This window comes from Rhinoraja longicauda, chromosome 20 (assembly GCF_053455715.1).
Source record: "Rhinoraja longicauda isolate Sanriku21f chromosome 20, sRhiLon1.1, whole genome shotgun sequence".
In the NCBI taxonomy this organism is placed as follows: Eukaryota; Metazoa; Chordata; class Chondrichthyes; order Rajiformes; family Arhynchobatidae; genus Rhinoraja; species Rhinoraja longicauda.
Genome location: NC_135972.1, coordinates 20,853,889 through 20,877,361, shown reverse-complemented (window position 1 = coordinate 20,877,361; position 23,473 = coordinate 20,853,889). Strand labels below are relative to the sequence as shown.

General features: G+C 48.1%; 1 protein-coding gene across 3 annotated transcripts in view; it reads right to left on the bottom strand.

The window, feature by feature from the left end:
- The window catches only part of pawr (PRKC, apoptosis, WT1, regulator), an 81,439-nt gene extending 58,254 nt beyond the window's left edge, over nt 1-23,185 (bottom strand). For 2 of the 3 annotated variants that reach the window (XR_013548648.1, XM_078417146.1), the window contains exons 1-2: nt 22,101-22,604; nt 21,110-21,992 (exon numbers count right to left, since the gene is read on the bottom strand). Coding sequence is in view for 2 of the 3 variants with exons in the window: in XM_078417146.1 (XP_078273272.1) it covers nt 21,110-21,871 (762 nt within the window). In the remaining variant the exon portion in view is untranslated. Of the gene's footprint in view, nt 1-21,109; nt 21,993-22,100; nt 22,605-23,068 lie in introns of those variants that run through there. The other variant, XM_078417147.1, reaches the window with a different exon arrangement.
- Between the last annotated feature and the right edge of the window lie 288 nt (nt 23,186-23,473).

The following is a 23,473-nucleotide window of genomic DNA, read 5'->3' as shown; positions in this document are numbered from 1 at the left end:
TTCTCCAGAGATGCTGCCCGACCCACTCAGTTACTCCAGCACTCCATGTCCATCTATAGCCTGATAATAGTTCGCCAACCCTGGACACACAGCCGAGGTTGCTGCAACCAAACGTGAAGCCACAGTTTTCTGACCCAGAAGTAATAATTAGGTATGTACTGTATGTGCATTGGGTTTTAAAAATAGCAAAATGTAAAAATGGTTAAAAAGTACAGACCATGGATTTCTTTCCTTATTTGGACTTGTGTTTGTTGGCAGGCTCTTTTGATCAATGCCCAAGTCATTGATAGGAATTTGGAAATATTCACATTATTTTGGTACGCATAACTTGGATTTTGGGCTCTGTATTCTTCCAGCAATGCTTTGTAACCAAAAAAAATCCTCCTCAATTGCACGAGAATATTTTTAAACAAACAGAAAGTTATTATATTCCCAAATCTTGGGAGTGTAGGAAATGTAGTTTGAATCAAAATCCTTTCGGAGTCATTTGACATTACTCCGAGATTCACTCCTGTGGTATCTTTCTCCCACTTCACCCTCTTTATCCCTGTGATTCTGGCAAAGGCTACTCAAAAACCAAAAGCAAAAACTATTGAAACAAGGAACTGGTTGCAAAACAAACAGATGCTGGTTTGCAAAACAAAAAAGACACAAAGTGCTGAAGTAAATCAGTAGATCAGGCAGCGTCTCTGGAGAACATGGACAGGCGATGTTTTGGGTTGGGACCCCCCTTCAGACTATTTAGACAGGTACATGAATAGGAAGGGTTTAGAGGGATGTGGGCCAGGCACAGGCAGGTGGGACTAGTGTAGATGGGACCTGTTGGCCAGTGTGGGCAAGTTGGGCAGGAGGGCCTGTTTCCACACTGTATGACACTATGACTATATCTAAGGATCTCTATGTCTAGTCCCTTGTAATCCTACCATTGATGGCTATGCTTCAAGCTTTCGATCATGTACTTTGGTGGATAATGAAGGCATGGTGGTTAAACGAGTCCAGACACGAGTGGAAAACCCACCGTGGCTGTGAAGTTAGTGGCAGGGCAAGTGTGGAGGGCCAAATAATCTCCTGGTTCTGTGTTGGTTCTCCCTGCACTGTGCTAGCTCATTACCATCAGGCAGTGGTGGAGACGCCCCTCCAAATAAGGGAAGGGATTCTGTATAAATCTGGCAATGAATATCTGCATTGAATGTATGTATAACCTCCGGGAATGTCGGATGGAGTTTTGAAAAGAAAATGTTTTGTAAATATTTATTACTGGAATAAAGTATTGTTTTGATATTAAAACAGAATCAGGCAGTGGCCAGGCGCCGGATGTTCTCGGGAAAGGACTCGATGGACCCTGTGGCGTGGTTCCCTGAGCAGACTGCCCGGCTTGTCTGGTGAAATGCCTCATCGTCAGAACTCACCAACAAGCGCCAAGACCTGGCTTGGCTGGTGGTGAGATAGGCCCTCCCAGTTAGATCCTTCCTGCACCGTCGGAACCTCACTACCAGCGCACGCTGCCCTTGGGACGGCTGCTACGGAGTGGAGACGGTTGCCCACCTCTTAGCAGAGTGTGGATTTACGAGGAGAGTCTGGAGAACAATGCAAGGGTCCCATGTCACAGTCCTGAACAACTCCGTAACAGAGGACTCTCTGATTTACGGACTGTTCCCAGGGACACATTCAGAGATGGACATCAAGTGCTGCTGGAAGGTCATCATGCTGAAAGACGCTCTTTGATCGGCCCGAAACTCGTTGACCTCCCAGCGGAGTGAGATGTCCGTGGGGGAATATTGCCGACTGGCCCGCTCCAGACTGCAGGAGTACGTGCTGAGGGACGCACTGAAGCTCGGTGCAGCCAGCGCCAAGGCTCAGTGGGGGAGGACCACAGTCTAGGGTCCTTCCACTGCTGGACATTGAGGGGGGGGGCAGAGTGTGGTGGAGACGCCCCTCAAACAAAGGAAGGGATTTCACCCCAGGGGCCACATGTGTGGCAAGTGTGCCGGGTAGAAGGATATTTTTGTGAATAAAGACGACGCTAATGAATGCATGTATAGCCCTGGAAAATGTCAGAAGAATTTTTGCACGGTTCCTGTTTTGTATGATTTTTTAAATTCTGAATAAAGTTTATTTTTATAAGACAGACACAAAAAAATCTGGAATCCTGAGTTTGAGTCAGTCTCAACCTGAAACGTCACCTGTTCCTTTTCTCCAGAGATACTGCCTGGCCCGTTGAGCGACTCCAGCTTTTTTTTGTGTCTGTCTTCGGTTTAAACCAGCATCTGCAGTTCCTCCATGCACAAAGCTTATTTTAATTCAGTTCAGAGATACAGCACGGAAACAGTCCCTTCGGCCCACCGAGTCCGCGCCAACCAGCGGTCCCCCGCACACTAACACTATCCTACACACACTGGGGACAATTTCGAATTATACCGAAGCCAAACCTGCACGTCTTTGGAGTGTGGGAGGAAACAAGAGCTCTCGGAGAAACCCCACGCGGTTACAGGGAGAACGTACAAACTCCATACAGACAGCACACACGGTCAGTATTGAACCCAGGTCTCTGGCTCTGTAAGGCAGCAACTCTACCGCTGCGCCACTGTGCCACCCATTTTTGATTGATTAAAGAAAAAAAGCGGACGTTGTGAATTTTACATTCAAATTTATTAGCATGCAAATAATAATTTTGAGCAGCCTCTGTTCAGCATTGATCTAATTTGAACATTGTAAACATCCTTGTTGTGTAACTGCTGCCAGGACTCTCATAGTTAGCTGAAACGGTGATCTGTATTATCCCAGGTGCAAGACCTTTTTGGGCAAACGGTTTGAATCCTTTGACCATGAGTTTCCAGCCCACATCAACTTGCGGAAAAACCAAAAATCGTTTAAAATGAAGTGACACTTTGCTGCTGGGCATTGCTGAAAGCCCAACTAATTGTTAAAAAATTGTTATGTTCTTTTTGCAGACAGCATCTTTGCCCATATTCAGCATTGTTCTTGCGTTGTGTCAAACCCAGATTTATTCTTTGCACGTTTTGGATTCCTCTAGAATTTGTCAATGCCACATTCTTCAACTGAACCAGTCTCTGAACCAAATAAGAATAGAAAACAGACCAACCTTTCCCCGAAGTCGAGCCATTGCCCGGGGCATTGGCGCAGAGGTAGAGTTGGTGCCTCACAGCGCCGGAGACCCGGGTTTGATCCTGACTACAGTTGCTGTCTGTACAGAGTCTGTACGTTCTGTGTGACCGTGTGGGATTTCTCTGGGTTCCCTGGTTTCCTCCCAAAGTCATTCAGGTTTGTACGTTAATTGGCTTAGTCGAATTGTAAATTGTCCCTAGTGTGTGTAAGATAGCAATAGTGTGTGGGGATCGCTGGTCGGCGCGGACTCGGTGGGCCAAAGGGCCTGTTTCCGCAATGTACCTCTGAACTAAACGAAACATAAGAGTCAGGAAGTCACGATGCAGCTTTGTAGGAACAAGGAACTGCAGATGCTGTCTTACAATAAAGGACGCAAAGAGCTGGAGTAACTCAGCCGGTCAGGCAGCATCTCTGGAGAACATGGATAGATGATGTTTCAGGATCAGGAGGTGTGGTGGGTGCCTGGAATGTGCTGCCATGGGTGGTGGTGAAGGGAGATACAACAATGGTCCTGATGAGACTTGTAGATAGGCACTTGGATATGCAGGGAATGGAGGGATGTGGATCACATGCAGACAGATGACATTAGGAGACTTGACATTGGCGTAATGTTCAGCACAGACATTGTGGGCCGAAGGGTCTGTTCCTGTGCTGAACTGGACGATGCTCTTTTACGCGAAGGTGCAAAGTTGCATTTGCACAACACTTTGTAGAGCCAGTGTGCTTTGCAGCAAACTGCATGGTTTTGAGGCACAATCACTCTTGTGATACACAGGAAGATCCCACAGGGAGGGGGACAGGGGCAGGGGGCCAGACTGCCTTGGGGCCACTGTAGCTCATTGCTCACACAGGGACTTCAAACTGGCGATTCAGAAATAATTTTTAGTCATCTCGTCTCATAAAGTTTGTACACAATACACTTTTAAACTGTGAAGACGTGCGGGTTTGTAAGTTAAATGGCCCTCTGTAAATTGCCCCCAGTGTGTAGGGAGTGGATGAGAAACTGGGATAATATAGAACTAGTGTGAACAGGTGATCGATGGTCAGCGTTGGCTCGGTGGGTCGATGGGCCCATTTCCATGCTGCATTTCTAAAACTAAAGATCAAGGGAACCAGAGTTAACTGGGCCGGTCCTATTTTGTTCTGGTATTTTTCTACATCCAGTTCTACGTCCCGCCCCGCCTCCTTACTTTAAGTTTCCAACCAGAAACATCACCCCTACTTTCTCTCCAGAGTGCTGTCTCTCTCTCTCCAGGTGCTGTCTCGACAGCTGCCTGACCCGCTGAGTTACTCCTGCACTTTGTGCCTATCTCAACCTTAACAAATGATGAGCAGTCAGCATTCACCGCACTGTGAATATTTTTGCTGCCATTTGATAAGAGTAGCCGAAAAAGTACGAAGCAAATCTTCTGTCCTTCGCCAGATCACACGTCACCATGGCATGCTGGGTCTTTGGTTGCACTTTGGACTTCAGTTTTGGCTCTGTTATGATTACTGAGTAATATGGTTATTAATTTATTGTATTTTTGATTATTGTGCATTTAGCTGTGCGTTGTTACATTTAAATAAGCAATAACACGTAGAAAAATACACAACAGTTGCACAAAGTAATGTTAATTGTTCCGTATAGGAAGGAACTGCAGATGCACACAGTGTTGGAGTAACTCGACCCAGAAGCGTTTCGACCCGAAACGTCACCCATCCTTTTTTCCCCCCCAGAGATGCTGCCTGATCCGCAGAGTTATTCCAGCAACTTGTGTCTAAGTAGATTGTTATGTTGTCAGTGTGTATGGCATTTAACCATTGAATCAGTCTGAAGGGCCCCAATCGTAAAATTGTCCGTCCATGTCCGCCACAGATGTTGTCTGACCCACTGATTTACCCCAGCACCTGGTGTTTTACTCAGCATTCCAGCATCTGCACTTCCTTGTGGCTCTGTCTGACCAGTAAATACCTGGTGATTCTTGGCGTTATCCCCCTCTGGTGCTTCTACCTGCTGGGCCTCTTTTCTGACCAGTTTGCTCCTGCTTTCTTTCACCCCAACTCATGTGAAATAATTCAACCCCCCCCCCACCCACTGATAAAATGGCACTCCTTCTATTCCTCTTCATCGGACAGAAACAAGCCCTTCAACCCACAATATCCATGTCGAGCATAATATCAAGTTAAACTAATCTCCTCTGCCTCCATTCCCTGCACATGATCCATATCGCTCCATTTACATGATCCATATCCCTCCATTCACATGATCCATATCCCTCCATTCACATGATCCATATCCCTCCATGATCCATATCCCTCCATGATCCATATCCCTCCATGATCCATATCCCTCCATGCACACGATCCCTCCATGATCCATATCCCTCCATGCACACGATCCCTCCATGATCCATATCCCTCCATGCACACGATCCATATCCCTCTATTCCCTGCACATTCATCCCTCATTCACCCATCTCCCCTCCCTCAATATCGTGCTATCTTCCTCTGTATTCAGACTTTTGTTCTGTCCCAGTCTCTGTGTGTGTATGGCTCGGTACAGATTATAGTTGAATGTACTTTCTTGCTGCACCTTTTGAAAGTTCCACTATGTTATTCCCAGAATGGTCTTTCTTATAAAGTTCTTGCTGGGAACGGCTGACACCCTTTGCGCACAATGAAGGCTTTAATTGACAAATTGATACTCTTGAGAAAAACTGCTGCGAATGACATCCTTTGGAAAAGGAACAGCATATTGTTAACCTACACAGCTCAACCGAGAATCCTCCCCTTCTCATACTTTACTGAAAAGAGACTGCATTTTAATGATACCTTTCACATCCTCTGCAGCCGATCAGGGGCCACTGATCGCGGTGCACTCTGTTTGCTTCAATGTTTCTGGAGAGCATCTGTGCGGTGCTGATAAGGTAGTGTGAAGAATGTCCACGATAATGTACGAGAATCATCCCAGGAATGATTGTGTAGATGTATGATTAGCGCTTGTTGGCTCATAAGTGATAGGAGCAGAATTAGGCCATTTGGCCCATCAAGTCCACCCCATCATTCAATCATGGCTTATCTCCCCTCTCCTCTCAACCCCTTTCTATGGCCTTTGCCCCATAACCACCAACACCCATACCTATCAAAAATCTATCTATGCCTTAGAAATATCCATTGACTTGGCCTCCACAGCCTACTGTGGCAATGAATTCCACAGATTCACCACCCTCTGGCAAAAGAAATTCCTCCTCATCTCCCTCCTAAAGGAATGTCCTTTAATTCTGAGGCTATTGCCTCTGCTCCTAGACTCTTCCCCTAGTGGAAACATCATCCCCACACGCACTCTATCCAGGCCATTCACTATTCGGCATATCGCCATTTTTCTCCGTACCTTCTACAAACCCACTAAATTCCTTTCCTTGACTGAGCATTTATCCAATTGAACCCAAGTGTTTAAGCTGCTTCCACTGTCCCTCCAGGCAATAACGGCAAGATCAAACAAAAAAATGTTAATTTTTTTTAAATACAAAAGTTGAAAGAAGAGGGGATTTTGAAGTCTATAAAAAATGACTTCTCAGGGCGTGGGTGTCAGGTTTCATTTGACTCCATTCACCCAGTCGACTCAATTCCAACCTATCCTTGCATTGGTGGGAGAGAAATTACTGGAGAAGATTCTTAGGGACACATTTGAAAAGTCATGGTTGTGTGAGGCACGCAGGAGGACCCTATGCAAGGCAGGTCCTGTCTCACAACTTTGATTGTCTTTTCTTTTAGAAGCTAAGGAAGATGTTTGATAAGGGCAGGGCAGGGCAGTGGATGTTGTTTTAGTAAAACACTAGACCAAGTGGACCCGTTGGGCCCAAACCTCTCGTGCATTGGTGCTGCACCCTCTCCTTCCCCACTCCCCACTCCCCCTTCCCTCCCTCCCTCCCTCCCCCCTCTCCATTCCTCTCAACCCCCCTTGTCCTCCCTCCTCTCCCCCCCCCCCCCCACCCTCCTTAGGAGATAGATTTAAACTTTAAAATGTGAATAGCTTTAAAAATATAACACCGATTTCAATGAAACTTCTTCCATTGGCACCAAAGGGACGATGGTGAGTAAGGTGGGCCTAAAACTGTCACGCTATCATGTACCATTTTGGCTGTAGTTCAGGAACAAACAAACAAACAAACGTGAGTTTTAGTATATAGATAGATTTGACAAGGTTCCTCATGGTAAGGCTGAACAAGAGAATTTGGCCCGAAGTAGGGTCCTGATCCAAAACATCACTGATCCACTTTCTCCAAAGATGTCGCCTGACTCGCTGAGTTACTCCACCACTTTGTGTCCTTCAAGATAAATAAGTCACAAGATGGTGACATTTTAGGCCCCCTCAGCCACAAGCCTAGTTCTGAATGACATAATCTATCTCCCAGCATTATGGCCCATGTTTCTGGGCACCTCCTCTAATCTTTACCCAGAGGCTGGTGAGCCGGGGGAATTTTCCACAAGAGAAACTCGCAGTCACGCTATTAAACATATTCAAACCGGAAGCAAATTTCTTAATTCTTTAAGGAGGCAGATTCTGTTTTAATTACATCATCTGAGAAGTGTCCAGCTATGTAAACACACGTCTCGGTGCCAAACCCTGCAATGTTTGCACAGTAGCAGAGATCCCCGGTCCATAACCATCACCCCCAGGCAGAGTGAGATGATCACATCAGGCATGGCAATACAGGTCCACCACCGATTTTCCATCAACAGATGGTCCGACACCTCCTTTAATCTGGACAATATTACGAGAACGCACTTGAAATCCCAGTGACTGCCAGACTAGTTTATTGGGTTGCAACAGACAGCATTTTGTCCCAAAAGAGTTCAGTATAGTTTTAGAGATATAGCGCGGAAACACGCCCTTTGGCCCACCGACCAACCAGTACACTTGCACTATGCTACACTAGGAACAATTTTGAATTAGCAGAAGCCATTTAACCTGCAAACCTGTTCATCTTTATAGAGGGTTGGAGGAAACTGAAGCACCTGGGGAAAACCCACGCAGTCACGGGGAGAACGCACAAACTCCGCACAGACAGCACCCGTGGTCAGGATCGAACTCGGCTCTCTGGTGCCGCAAGACTGTGCCGTTGGGTGTCTGAACTTTTTACTTTTAGTCAGAGGTGGATTTGAAACCACCAAGTTTAGAACAATAGGAGAGCAAAGCAGAACAAAAATTTTTTTTCATTGCACCTCAGTACACATGACAATTAACCAAAGGAGGAAATATCAAATTCTAGTGGGAAGAATTTTAAGGTGAAAGGGACAAAGTTTAAAGGACATGTGCGGGGTGTTTTTGTTTAAAACACAGAGGGTGTCGGGTGCCTGGAACGCAGGCCGGGGGTGTTGGTGTGGGCAGCTGCATCTGAGAGACTTTTGGATAGGCACACAGATATGCAGGGAATGGATGGATGGGAATCATGTTCGGCACAGACATTAGAAACATAGAAAATAGGTGCAGGAGGTGGCCATTCAGCCCTTTGAGCCAGCACCGCCATTCATTGTGATCATGGCTGATCGTTCCCAATCAGTAACCCGTGTCTGCCTTCTCCCCATATCCCTTGATTCCACTAGCCCCTAGAGCTCTACCTAACTCTCTCTTAAATCACTTAGTGATTTGGCTTCCACTGCCCTCTGTGGCAGAGAATTCCACAAATTCACAACTCTCCGGATGAAAAAGTTTTTTCTCGCCTCAGTTTTAATTGTGGGCCGAAGGGCCCGCACCTGTGCTGCATTGTCCTATGTTCTACTCCACAGCCTCTCCGATCCACTGCTGACTACACAAATACGCATGAATGAGCTAAGACCTGAAGCTGCTTGCAAAACCCGCTCACGCCCAATTATCCACTCCCTCCCTCCCTCCCCCACCCTGCAAGAGCATTTCACTCGCTAACCAGCTTTCAACTAGTCTGGAAGGCTGACCCGTAAATAAGAGCTTTGAACAGCCAAAAAAAGAGAATTTAATTACTGAAATCTCGCAGCTTTGTGGTGGAACAGGGCGGCTGCATGAAAAGGGCCACTATAAGCTCGGACATGTCCAACAATGTGGGACGCTGGCTGGGTGAATTTACTCGGTGAAAGAAACATATATAATAGGCAGCCGTGGCTTCCGCATTCCTGAAAGATAATGGCTCAGTGTACGCCCAAGATACAAAGCCCAGCAAAATGACAGTCTGAGAGAAATACAGAACAAAAAGCATTCAACAAGAACGCCCAAGCCCCCTCTTCTTCCACACTCGCTCAAAGAAACTAAATGTCCAACACAGTTCACAAAATCCCGACTCTATTCCTCTTGCCCCACTCACTCTTCAGTTAGTAATAGAGTTTAGAAAGATGAGGAGGAACCTCATTAAAAGGCGGCACGGTGGCGCAGCGGTAGAGTTGCTGCCTTACAGCGAATGCAGCGCCGGAGACTCAGGTTCGATCCTGACTATGGGCACCGTCTGTACGGAGTTTGTACGTTCTCCCCGTGATCTGTGTGGGTTTTCTCCGAGATCTTCGGTTTCCTCCCACACTCCAAAGACATACAGGTATGTAGGTTAATTGACTGGGTAAATGTAAAAATTGTCCCTAGTGTGTGTAGGATAGTGTTAGTGTGCGGGGATCGCTGGGCTGCGCGGACTTGGTGGGCCAAAGGGCCTGTTTCCGCGCTGTATCTCTAAATCTAAAAACTAAAAAGTTACAGAACAGCAAAAGGCCTAGATAGAGTGGAGAGGATAGGTAGACTCAAAATGCTGGGGTAACTCAGTGGGCCATGCAGCATCTCAGGAGAAAAAAAGTTCTTGAGTGGATAGGAGCCAATTTAGACTATTCGGCCCATCAAGTCTACTCCACCACTCAACCTATCATTCCCTCTCAACCACATTCTCCTGACCTCCCCATAATCCCTGACACCCATGCAAATCAAGAATCTATCAATCTCCGCTTTAAAAATATCCATTGACGACCTCCATGGGCAATGAATTCCACAGATTCACCACCCTCTGACTAAAGAAATTCCTCCTCATCTCCCTTCTAAAGGTACGTCCTTTTATTCTGAGGCTATAGCCTCTGGTTCTAAACTCTCCCACTCGTGGAAATCTCCTCTCCATATCCATTCTATCCAGGCCTTTCACTATTTGGTGAAAGGTGACGCTTCGGGTCAGAACCCTTCTTTAGATCGGGTGGAGTGGATGTTTGCACAAGTGGGAGAGTCTAGGACCCACAGCCTCAGAATAAAAGGGTCATTTAAAACCCAGGTAAATAGTCTGAAGAAGGGCCCTATCCATTTTTTTCCAGAGACGCTGCCTCAGATCTGCTGAGTTACTCCAGTATTTTGTGTCTTTCTAACATATTCTGCACGCTTAGCTCAGTGAGATCGGGATCGAACCTGACAGGCTAGATACGAGGAACTATCGCAATGTTTAGACACATACATGGATAGGACAGGTTTAGCGGGATATGGGCCAAACATAGGCAGGTGGGACTAGTGGAGATGGGGCATGTTGGCCGGTGTGGGCAAGTTGGGTTGAAAGGCCTGTTTCCACTCTACGACTCTATATCACTCTACGACTCTCTACGCTGTATCACTCTACGACTCTCAGCTGGGAATAATGGAGATTACTTCTTGGGCCCTTGCCAGCAGAATTATGCTTCTGAAGTATTTGTGTTGGCCCGGTGTTTAACATAACAACCAACTGAGGAGATTTCAACTCCATGAACTTGGAGAGCAGCCGATTTGGAAGGGGGACAGGATAATGGAGTCTATAGCAAGTCCAACAGAATCATTCTGCACAGAATCACTTCTTTTGTTTCAAAAATAAATGAACGCCACACCGAGATGACGAGAGGCTTCACTCCAACACAGTTGCCAAATGCTGGTTAAAGTACAGGCCCTTCTTGTGGAAAGGGGAGACTGCAGATTCTGTAATCACAGGCTGCAAACAAAGTGCTGGAGTCATGCAGCGGTTCAGGCGGCATCTCTGGAGAGCACGGATAGGTGACATAAAAGATCGAGACCCTTCTTCTCATGGAAAGAAGAAGAGTCTCAACCCGAAAAGTCACCTACCCATGCTCTCGAGAGATGCTGCCTGACCCACTGAATTACTCCAGCACTTTGTCCCCTTTTGTATATTAACCAGCATCTGCAGTTCTTTATTTCTACAGAATGGAGCCTGAAGGTGGTCCCAACCCAAAACGTTATCGCCCCATTTCCCTCCACAGATGCTGCCTGACCCGCTGCTCATCCAGCACTTTGTTTCTGGCCTTACTTTAGGCTGGGCTGGAACAGTGGAGCTCGAGGCCATTCAGCCCTCATGTTTGTGCCACCATTCGGTTGGATGCATTCGCCCTTCCCTGCCTCACAAGCTTCACGCTCTCACCTGCCTGCTACTGACGCGAAGGTGCTAGAGGAGCTGGAAGGACAGTGTCTTCCATGGCCAAGAACAGCTGCTTCCCATTGACCATCAGGAAGGTGGGACAGGAGCCCAAGAGCCGTGACCTCCAGGTTCAAGAACAGCCTCTTCCCATCGACCTCCAGGCTCTTGAACCACTCTGCACAACACTAACCACAGTTCTACCTCAGCTCCAAACTACTTTGAACTTTGTGGAGATTATGAAGCTTACTTCAGCTTGCACTATGCCAATCTGGTTACCCAGTGTAACTGGCAAATATACAATAAACAATAGTGTAATAAATTATTTGTTGTGACCTTGCGTTAATGTGCCTGTAAATGTGCAGCAAGTAAGGACTTCATTGTTAGGTCCTGGTCATATGGCAATTAAACTCTCTTGACTCAAGGATGTGACCAAGGCTTTAGAGGTTGTCAAGGGCACCAGTTTCACATTACACCTTACTAACGCCAAACAGAACAATCAATAACCGATCAGATGCAAGAGTTACCGTCGAGACTATTCGACAAACACCACAATGGTGCAGCTGGTAGAGCTGCTGCCTCACAGTGCCAGAGACCCGGGTTCCATCCTGACCTCGGATCCATGCCTGGGTGGAGTTTGCACTTTCTCCCTGTGAACGTGTGGGTTTCCTCCAGGTGCTCTGGTTTCTCCCCACATCCCTAAGGCGTGCGAGTTTGTAAGTTAATCAGTCCTTTAAATTGCTCCTAGTGTGTAGAGAGTGCATGAGAAAGTGCAATCACATAGGACTAGCGTGAATGCGTGACCGATGGTCGGCGTGAACTCGGTGTGCTGAACGGCCTGTTTGCCCATGCTGGATCTTGAAAAGAAGTACTTTCGAATATTGAACTCAATAGCGATCGAGTAAAAGCAGGGGCATCTCAGGTCAACACAAAGCTTAAGGTCAACAGAAAGAAATGATTCCCCAGAGCAGGGATCTCAGAATGAGAGGACAGAGATCCAACGAGGGTTAGAGGGATGCGAGGGTTGTTTTTTGTCTGGTTGGAATGGAAGCAAATAATTCTACAACATTTAAGTAGCATTTTGACAAGAACTTGTATCACTGCAAAGAAGGCTACAGACCAAGAGCTGTAAGTGTGATCAGTGCAGGTGCAGTCTTTGGGGGGGGGGGGGGGGGGGGGGGTGGCACAGTGGTAGAGTTGTTGCCTTACAGCGCCAGAGACCCAAGTTCAATCCTGACTATGGGTGCTGTCTGTACAGAGTTTGTACGTTCTCACTGAGTGGGTTTTCTCCGGGTGTTCCGGTTTCCTCCCACTCTCCAAAGACATGATGCAGGTTTGTAGGTTAATTGGCTTCTGCAAAAATTGATAATTAGGGGATTGGACACATTAGAGGCAGGAAATATGTTCCCAATGTTGGGGGAGTCCAGAACAAGGGGCCACAGTTTAAGAATAAGGGGTAGGCCATTTAGAACGGAGATGAGGAAGAACTTTTTCAGTCAGAGAGTGGTGAAGGTGTGGAATTCTCTGCCTCAGAAGGCAGTGGAGGCCAGTTCGTTGGATGCTTTCAAGAGAGAGCTGGATAGAGCTCTTAAGGATAGCGGAGTGAGGGGGTATGGGGAGAAGGCAGGAACGGGGTGCTGATTGAGAGTGATCAGCCATGATCGCATTGAATGGCGGTGCTGGCTCGAAGGGCTGAATGGCCTACTCCTGCACCTATTGTCTATTGTCCCTATAGTGTAGGATAGTGCTAGTGTACAGGGTGATCACTGGTCAGCGCGGACTCGGTGGGCCGAAGGGCTTGTTTTCACGCAGTATCTCTCAAGTCTAAACCCTGTCTTTGTGCTACGAGTCTGTGACGCATAATTAAAATGTGGAGAGAGGAGGCTTCCTGTTTGGTGTGGTGACTGCTTGGTGCCAGAGAGGTGGTTTGGCAGTAATTACCACACCTACTGGAATTCACAGACACTCGAACAAACAATCCCTGGTGTTGTCAGATCTACTGGGCTTCACCCACACTGGCTGCAGCTTCTTCACACTATTACAGACTAAGCTGCCGTGGCAACACCACAACGCAAGAGCAGAGACTTCCAACACCCCCCCCCCCCCCCCCCCCCCCAGGTCCAATGGCAAGAGGGAAGTATTCAGACTTGGACTTGCAGGAGAGATGACAGCGCAGAATCAGGCCCTTCGGCCCACAGAGACCGTGCCGGCCATGATCACCCTATAGACTAGCACTCCCCCACTTTAGGGACAATTTACAATTTTACTGAAGCCTATTAACCTACAAACCCGCACGTCTTTGGAGTGGCACCCGGAGAAAACCCACGCGGTCACAGGGAGAATGTACAAACTCCATCCAGACAGCACCCTTCGTCAGGATCGAACCCGGGTGCCCGGCACTGCAAGGCTGCAACTCGACTGCTGCACCACCGTGCCGCCCAAAAATCATTGGGTAGCGGACTATTTCATGCGTCATCAGAGGTGGTTGTGAAACCACCAGGTTTAGAACAATGGGTAACTTTATCATCTGCAAGCTTCTACTTAAGAATCCTGGAATTCTTTAATCCAAATTTATTATTTTCAATGGAAGGCCAGTGAAAATGGAAAATCCTCAAAAAAAAAAACCCCGAAAGAACAGGCCATTCAGCCCATCATATCAGATCTGAAAGGACTAGCCAGTTGGTCCCAATACCTGTCCTGTGACCTGGTGAGAGAGTGGCATGGTGGGGGACAAGGGGCATTGAAATTGTACAAGACATCGGTGAGGCCACATTTAGAGTATTGTGTTCAGGTTTGGTCTCCCTGTTACAGGAAAGTTAGTTGTTAAACTGGAAAGGGAGCAGAGAAGATTTACAAGGATCCTGTCAGGACTCGAGTCCCTGAGCTATAGGGAGAGGCTGGGCAGGGTAGGACTCTATTCCTTGGAGCGCAGGAGGATAAGAGGGTAATCTTACAGATGTGTACAAAATCATGAGGGGAATATATCCGGTAAATGCACACTGGGTAAAAGACTTTCACCCAGAGTAGGGGAATCAATAACCAAAGGTCATGAGTTTAAGGTGGGTAGGAGGGGGAACAAAGATTTAATAGGAACCCGAAGGGCAGCTTTTTTATTTAAACACAAAGGGTGGTGGGTGTATTGAACGAGCTGCCAGTGGAGGTAGTTGAGGCAGGTACTATCACGACGTTTAAAAGATACTTGGACAGGTACATGGATAGGATAGATTTTGAGGGATATGGGCCAAACGAAGGCAGGTGGCAGTAGTGTGGATGGGGCATGTTGGCTAGTTTGGGCAGATTGGGCCAAAGGGCCTGTTTCCACACGTATGACTCTATGCCTAACCACGCGAAGGTCACCGCACACACGTCCGGAAGAGCCCTGAACACGCGTGTGCGTGCACTCTGTTTGCCATCAAAGCCAAGGGGAAATATAAGCCAAGGTCCGTTTTAAAAAGGCCTCCATCATTCCCGCCGTTATCTGATACACTGATAGCAGTATTTACACACGTGCCTTAAGATCACAGGTTCAAGTCAAACATTAAACCAAGCCCCCCCTGCTTCTCTAAGTTAGAAGTAAAATATCATGCAAAACAAAAGGAAAGGCAAAAAATGCTGAATCAGGTAACATCCCTGGAAAACACGGATAGGTGATATTTCGGGTCGGGACCCTCCTTCAGAGCTATCCATGTTCTCCAGGGATGCTGCCTGACACACTGTTACTCCAGTTTTGTGTGCCTGTCCATTGTAAACAAACATCTGCCGCTCCTAGTTTCTATCTAAAAATACACCTAAACCTAATCTATGCTTCTCAACTTTCTATATTCCTATCAGATTACCAAAACAAAAAATACACACTTTCTTCCTGTTTAAATGAAGCCGCTACCGTTTTTCTTTTTCCTAAATGTACAAACGCCTCGTAGTTTCATTTCAATGTAATGGCCAAAAGTCTTTATTGAAAACAGAAGCAAGAACTCACTGTTCACATAAATGAACTTTGCATTCAAAAGTACATTCGGGCGGCGCAGCGGTAGAGTTGCTGCCTCACAGTGCCAGAGACTCAGGTTCGATCCTCACTAAGGGTGCTGTCTGTACGGTGTTTGCACTTTCTCCCTTTGACCGCGTAGGTTTTCCCTGGGTGCTCCGGTTTTCTCCCACACCTAGGATGTGCGGGTTTTGGTTTCGGGAAAATTGTCCCTAGTGTGCAGGATAGTGCTCGTGTACCAGGATCGTTGGTCGGCATGGACTCGGCAGGCGGAAGGGCCTGTTCCCACACTATATCTATAATCTAAAGTCTAAAGCCAGTGTAAGCTGGGTGGTGGTGGGGGGAGTATAGTTGTGTGCAAGAGGGGCAAAAAAAAAAAGTGTAGAAAAGAATTGAAAAGCACATCAAACAGACAGGAAATTGGCAAAGGAACCATAACATATGAAGTGCAAGATCCTGCCGTTTGGTGGGAGGTTTAAGATGGCCAAGGGGACCTTTAAAAGCAAGCTTCCAACTGTGGTAATGGGCCAGCAGCTTAAAAATAAATGAACCATGACATGCAAAAATGCAGGCTAAAAGGATGGCAAATCACGCCAACACACTATTTATATGCTGAAGAATTTTAAAATGATTAATTTTGAACCTAATTAAACTGTGGCGAGACTGAACAACCCTGCCTTCATTTTACATTTATTGAAAACAAAGGTCTTTAGATTCCGGAGGAGAATGAACCTAGAACCATGAGTTTATTTTAGCATGACAGGTTGAAAAGGAAACACAAGGAACTGTAGATGCTGGAATCTTGAGCAAAGCTCAAAAGTGCTGGAGTAACTCAGAGGGTCAGGCAGCATGCGAGGGAATAAATAGGCTGATGAGGTGTCCCCACCCAAAACCGTTCCGTTCCTGTCTGTTCCCTCTGCAGATGTTGCCCAATCACCAAGTTACTCCAGCTCTTTGTGTTTGGAAAAGGAGGCTCTAGTTTTAGAGAATACCCAGTGAGCTGATAAGGTGCCCAAGATCCAAGCCTGCACTTTGACACAGCTATCAAGTTCATAACCCCAGTGGCCTGGCTTCAATCCTGACCTCAGATGCTGTCTGTGTGTGGAGTTTGCACGTTCTCCATGTGACCATGTGGGGTTTCCTCTGGATGCTCCAGTTTTCCTCCCACATCCCAAAGATGTATTAGTAGTTTAAATTGGCTTCAGACTAATGTTAGCATCGGGGGGGGGGGGTAGATGCTTTGAAGTGGGATTAATGCAAATTAAAGACAAAAAAATGCTGCAACTTCAGATGCTGGAACCCAGAGATAAAACAAAGTGCTGGAAGAACTCAACGGGTCAGTCAGCATCTGTGATGGGAATGGACAGGTGACGTCAGGACTGGTCTTGCCCATAATAAGGTGTTTTTCACGTTTATCGAGGTGCGGTGAAAAACTTTGTTTTGCATGCTATCCAATCAGATCAGACAACACTATGCACGAATATAAAAAGATACTAAGTGGCTGGAGTAACTCAGTGGGTCAGGCAGCCAGATTTGGATCCTTCAATCAGTCTGAAGAAGGGGTCTGTCCCGAAACGTTGCGTATTCATGTTCTCCAGAGATGCAGCCTGGCCTGCTGAGTTACTCCAGCACTTTGTGCCCCTTTGCGTAAACCAACATCAGTAGTTCCTTGTTTCTACTATTGTTTATATGCAAATACAATCCAGTCATACTCCAAGTACAATAGGTAGAGCAAAGAGGAAGAGAACAGAATATAGTTCTTAGTATTGTACGGCTCCAGTTGCTATTATACATAAACACCTTCTCTGGGTCTGGAATTATACAACGGAAACAATATATATATAACAGAGCAGTACAGCACAGGAAAAGTGATGTGATTGACATGCAGGGAAAAAAAGCTGTCTTGGGAGGAAAAAAAACAATCTAAGGAAAACCAGAACCAAAGGAATCTACATGGTCACAGGGGAAACATGCAAACTCCACACAGACAGCACCCGAGTCACGATCGATCACTGGTCTCTGGCGCTATGAAGTAGCAGCTCTACCACGCGCCACCCTCTTGTGCAATGATACTCTATTAAAAGATAGAGTAGTAGGTAATAGATAGTAGCCTTTAGATATTAGCCTTTGGTATTTTAATCGTATCAAAAAGAAACTTGTAAGTCTTAAAAAAGACCTCAATTTTTGAAAACGATACATCTTTGTTAGTACGAGTCTGAAACACTCCAGTCCCCAAAAGCTTTTTCCCCCCCAATTGCTTTTATGTATTTTCTCTAAGATAGGCTTTCTTAGAAAAGGTACCTCACATTAGAGCAGAACAACCTGTAAGTGTGTAAAAAAAGACAAAGTACTGGAGTTACTCTATCTCCAGAGTGTCTATCTTTGGTATAAATCAGTATCGGTAGTTCCTCTCTTCTACTAAAAGCACTGGAGTAACTCAGCGGAAATAACTGGTGAACGTGAATAGGTGACATTTCGAGTCGGGACCCTTCTTCAGACTCAGAAGAAGGGGTCTCAAGAAGGGTCCCGACCCAAAGCGTCACCTCTCCAGGATTGCTGCCAGATCCAGTGAGTTACTCAAGCATTTTATGTATATTTTTGTAAACCCAGCATCTGCTGTTCCTTGTTTCTGCAACCTGTAAGTGTGCCCGTTTTAAACATTGTAAGTGTTCTCACAGCCTCTACTCAATTCTTGCTGGTTAAATTATTTTATTACATATTTTCTGCTGGTCTCTGAATGTTATCTATCCTCAGTCCTTCGAAATAGATAAACCAAAAAGCTGTGTATGCTAAACAGACTAGGTTTACAGGACAGAACTGATAAAAGTTAATAACTTCCTGGAGTCTGGAGATAATTTGATAGGAATTATCCAAATGCTACAGCATTCTCTTGCACATGAAGAAATGTAAAACGTTTTAGGTTTAGAAAGATCAAACCTCTTAGCAAACTAAAATGTGCCTGAAACAGCAAAGTAGAGCAGTCAACATCTGTGGGTAGATTAACAGAAGCAACAGGTCTGAACCAAAAACTATTAAGTGCTGGAGGAACTCAGTGGGTCAGGCAGCATCTGTGGAAGGAACAGACAGATGATGTTTCAGGTCAGGGCCTTTCAGGCTGATGGAGGAGGAGGGGTTGGGGGGGAGAAAGTTGGAAAAGAGAGGATTAGGCCCATTCTCTCCTCCCCTCCAGCTTTACTCATTCTTCACTCCTCTCCTTATCTAACACCCCTTTGTCTCCTTTACACCTCCAGCCTTAGTTACTTACTCCACCCAACTGCCAATGACCTCCCCCCCCCCCCCATCAGTCAGAGTCATAGAGTAAAATAGAGTGGAAACAGGCCCTTTGACCAACTTGCCCACACCAGCTAACATCTACACTAATCCCACCTGCCTGCATTTGGCCCATATATCCCACTAAACCTGTCCTATCCATGTCCTTGTCTAAATGATTCTTAAACATTGCGATAGTACCTGCCTCAACTGCCCCCTCTGGCAGCTTGTTCCATCCATCCACCACCTTTGTGTGAAAAAGCTACCTCTCAGGTTCCTAATAAATCTTTCCCCCTTCACCTTAAACCTATATCATCTGGTTCTCGATTCTCCTACTCTGGTCAATAGACTCAGTGCATCTTCCCGATCTATTCCGCTCATGATTTGGTACATCTATAAGATTAAAACTGCCCAGTTTTGCCCCACCCCATCTGTTCTTTTCCAGCTTTCTCCCCCCCCACTCCATCAGTCTGAAGAATGGTCCCGACCCAAATGCTTGAAGGATCCGGACTCAAAATGTCATTGGACCATTCCCTCCACAGATGCCGCCTGAACCCATTGAGTTCCTCCAGCACTTTGTGTTTTGCTCAAAATTCCAGCATCTGCAGTTTCTTGTGTCTCCATCCGGTCTGAAATTTCAGCATTTCCCGCTTTTTTCCATTTCTATTTTGGATTTCCAGCATTTGCAGATTTTATTTGGTTTTTAAAACAGAAATGTACTGGCAGAAAACCAAGGGAAATAAATACCTCAGAACGTCAACAAAAGGTAGGACAAGTTTGGGTTGAGGTGTTGGTGGAGTGGGCCACTGGAGGCCCTGCATAGCCTGGGGCTCAATGGGATTGGACCGCGCTCCATGAGGCCGAGTTTGCGGATCGAACACGGCCTGCAGTGCCACAGAGCAGCAGAGGACAACGACAACATCGCTTGGCCAGGCCGACCCTTGCAACTCTGACCCAGTCACATCACCAGGACAACGGACCTTTACCGCACAGTGAAGATGCTCACACTTTCAATAATTCTGAAAACTTGAAGGGTACAAGTTGACGGCTGAAACGTAGTGACATAGCGTTTGAAAACCTCCAGATTCCGGAACCGTTTCTTCTCATCTGTTATCAGGCACTGAACCATCCTATCACCAACGAGAGAGCGGTCCCGAGCTACCATCTACTTCATTAGAGACCCTTGCACTATCTTTAATCGGACTTTATCCTTGCACAAGATGTTATTCCCTTTATCTTGTATCTGTACACTGTGGGCAACTTGATAGGAATCGCATGTAGTCTTTCCACTGACTAGACAGCACGCAACAATAAGCATTTCACTGATCTTTGGTACACGTGACAATAAACTAAACAACTAGGTGCCACCGCCAGGGCAACGGGCCTTCACAGCCAAGACTCCGCATTTTTAAACTACTTCGAAAACTTGAAGGATGCCAGTTGGCATCAAAAATGTGGCAACTCTTGTGTACTGCCCAAGCATAACCTACTATTCCTGCACCCTTAAGTATGGTTGTGTTAAATGTACAGCGAGGTTTTTACTGAATTGTGGGGGAAAAAAGCAATCTCACTGTGCCTAGGTACCTGTGACAATAAAACACCATTGAAATAACATCTCACTAATGTGGACTGTTCATGCTGTTGACCCAGTTACCTGGTCAAGATGGGGTTGTAAAACATGGAAAATATAATCAATACCAAGGAATTTGTCGGTGGGGTAGGAGGTGGGGCTGTATGGGGGATGGGTGGTAGATGGGGGGAACATGAGGGAGGAGGAGGAGGAGGAGGAAGAGAGGGTAGAGGTGGAGGGAATAGAGGGTGGAGGTGATGAATGAATGAATGAATAAGTTTATGGGCCAAGTATATGCATATACAAGGAATGTGCCTTGGTGCTCCGCTCACAAATGACAACACAAACATACAGTTAACAATTAAGAATAAAGCATAACCACATCAAAACAATAAGGATACACCATTACGGTTGAAACATGGGGGTGAAAATAAATAAACCAGAGCAAAAAAGAGACTACAGGCTTTGGTTATTGAGTAGAACTACTATGTCTGGGCTGTGGCTGCTGGGTGATTGATAGGGAGAAGGGAGGATGGAGAAGGAGGGGTGAGGAAAGTGGTAGGGAGGAGGGGGATGGTGGGGGGGGGGGTTGGGATGGTGGGGGGGGGGGGAGAATTGGGATGGTGGGGGGGGGAGTTGGGATGGTGAGGGGGGATTGGGATGGTGAGGGGGGATTGGGATGGTTGGGGGTGGGGGTTGGGATAGGGGATTGGGATTGGGGGGGGGGGGGGGGGGGTTGGCATAGGGGTGGTATGGGTTGGGGGAGTGGGACAGAGAGAGAGCGGGCTGTACCTCAATGGAGGGGATGTTGACCACTCCAGTCGACCTCCGCTTCTCCCGCAGTTTCCTTTTCTCGATCTGCCCCTTGCCCTTGCGGGCGCTCGGCCCGGAGCTTTTCTTCTCCTGGCCCTTGGTGCAAGTTGGTGGTGGCGGCGAGGAGGAGGAGGCGGCGGCTGCTGTGGCTGTGGGCGGCGGGGGCTCCGCTCCTTCGTCTCCGTCCGCCGGCGAATTCCTGGCGGCGCCTTCGTTGTTTCTGCCGTCGTCCTCCCCGCGCCTCGGGGCTGGGACTGGGACTGAGACTGGGGTATGGACTGAGACTGGGGCCGGGGTATGGACTGGGACTGGGGCCGGGGTATGGACTGGGGCTGGGACTGGGGTATAGACTGGGGCTGGGGTATGGACTGGGGCTGGGGTATGGACTGGGGCTGGGGTATGGACTGGGACATGGACTGGGACTGGGGTATGGACTGGGGCTGGGGCTGGGGTATGGACGGGGACCGGTGCAGGTGCCGGGGCTGGGGTCGGTACAGGCGCCCTCGCCGGGGGCAGCGCCGGCTGGTCGCCCCCGTTGTTGTTCAGCTCGCCCAGCGAGGGAGCGGCGCCGTTGCGGGTGGACCCGGTCTCGGCGTTACTAGCACCGGTGGTGGTGTTAGTGTTGGTGTTACTTGCACCGGTGGCGGCGGCGAAACGGGCTCTCATCTTCTCTCTCTTGGCCTTCCATTCTTCCAGAAAGTCTGTGGTGTTCCCGGGTGGCCGGTAACCCCCGCTCGCCATCTCCAACAAACAATCAAACACTTTCTCAAACTTTCCAAAAAAACGTTTCCAAAGAGTCTGTAAAAGTTCACGGGAAAGTTGCAGGTCGCCTCTCCCCCGGCCTCAGAGACCTGCAGACACGCTGTAAATACAGGGACACATCTTTCAGCTCGGGGTTTTCCCAGGATATGCCTCCCCCTCCTCCCACAAACACAAAGGTGCCCACCCTCTACACACCCCGCCCGCCTACCTGGCCCCGCTCAGGTGCCGCTCCAGTCCCGGCCTCTCGCTGCACTGCACTGCCCGCCGCCTTATCCCCACCGCAACCCCTCTCTGGGGGTAGCACAGAGGGCAGCAGGGCCGTCCGTCACTCCCCCCGGCTGGGGAAGAGGAGGAGGAGGAGGAGGAGGAGAGAGAAACACGCCAAAGGGCGGAGGGCAAAAGAGAGAGAGAGATAAAGTGTATGAAGAAAGAGACGCCGGCGCTCTCTACCTGGGCTGGGCTGGGCTGGTCACGCCTCCCACTGACTCAACACAACACAGGTCAACAAAGAAATGCCAGCGCCGCCCCACTGAGTCTGAGAGGGGGGAGGGAGAGAGAGAAAAGAGGAGAGAGAGAGAGAGAGAGACGTGGAGGGAGAGAGAAGTGGAGAGAGAGAAGGGGAGGAAGAGTATTGGAGAGAGAGAAAAGAGGAGAGGGAGAGGAGAGAGAGAGAGAAGAGGAGAGGGAGAGAGAGAAGAGGAGAATGAGAAAAGAGGAGTGAGAGAGGAGAGAGAGAAGAAGCGGAGGAAGAGTAGTAGAGAGAGAGAAAAGAGGAGAGAGAGAGAGAGGAGGAGAGAGAGGAGGGGAGAGAGAGAGATGAGAGAGAGAGAGAGAGAGAGAGAGAGAAGATGAGAGAGAGAGAAGATGAGAGAGAGAGAAGATGAGAGAGAGAGAGAGAGAGAGAGGAGGGGAGAGAAGAGCAAGAGAGAAGGGGAGAGAAAGAAGGCCGGCCTCCCATTCTCACACAACCCCCCACACCCATTCTTACCCCCTCTTCCTCCCCCCTCCCATTTTCACCCTCTCTCCTCCCCCCCTCCTCTCCTCCCCCCCTCCTCTCCTCCCCCCCCTCCTCTCCTCCCCCCCCTCCTCTCCTCCCCCCCCTCCTCTCCTCCCCCCCTCCTCTCCTCCCCCCCCTCCCCTCCCCGCGAGACCCTTCCTTCTCCCTCCCTCCCATACCTGTGCACGCTGTTGTTCAGTGAAACTCCCCGGCAGGTTCTCGCCGCTTGAAGAGCAACTCTGGCACCCACCAGTTGGGAACATTTATTGCATTAGCGCTTCTGCAGTGAATGTCCCGGCTCTGACTGCGGCCCGAGGGGTGTGTTCATCACCGCGACAGGTCACAGTCAAGGAGGCCCGGGAGATGGCGTGACCCGCCGCTGCGCTGCGCTGCGCTGCCCTCCCCTTCAAAGGGGTTATCATAGACCGCAGGAGTGAGGGAGCGCCGTCCGCGGAGGGGAGGGTTGAGGGAGCGCCGCCCGCAGGGGAGCAGGAGTGAAGGAGCGCCGCCCGCGGAGGGGAGGGGAGGGTTGAGGGAGCGCCGCCCAGAGGAAGGGGCAATGCCCACGGGAGAGCAGGAGTGAG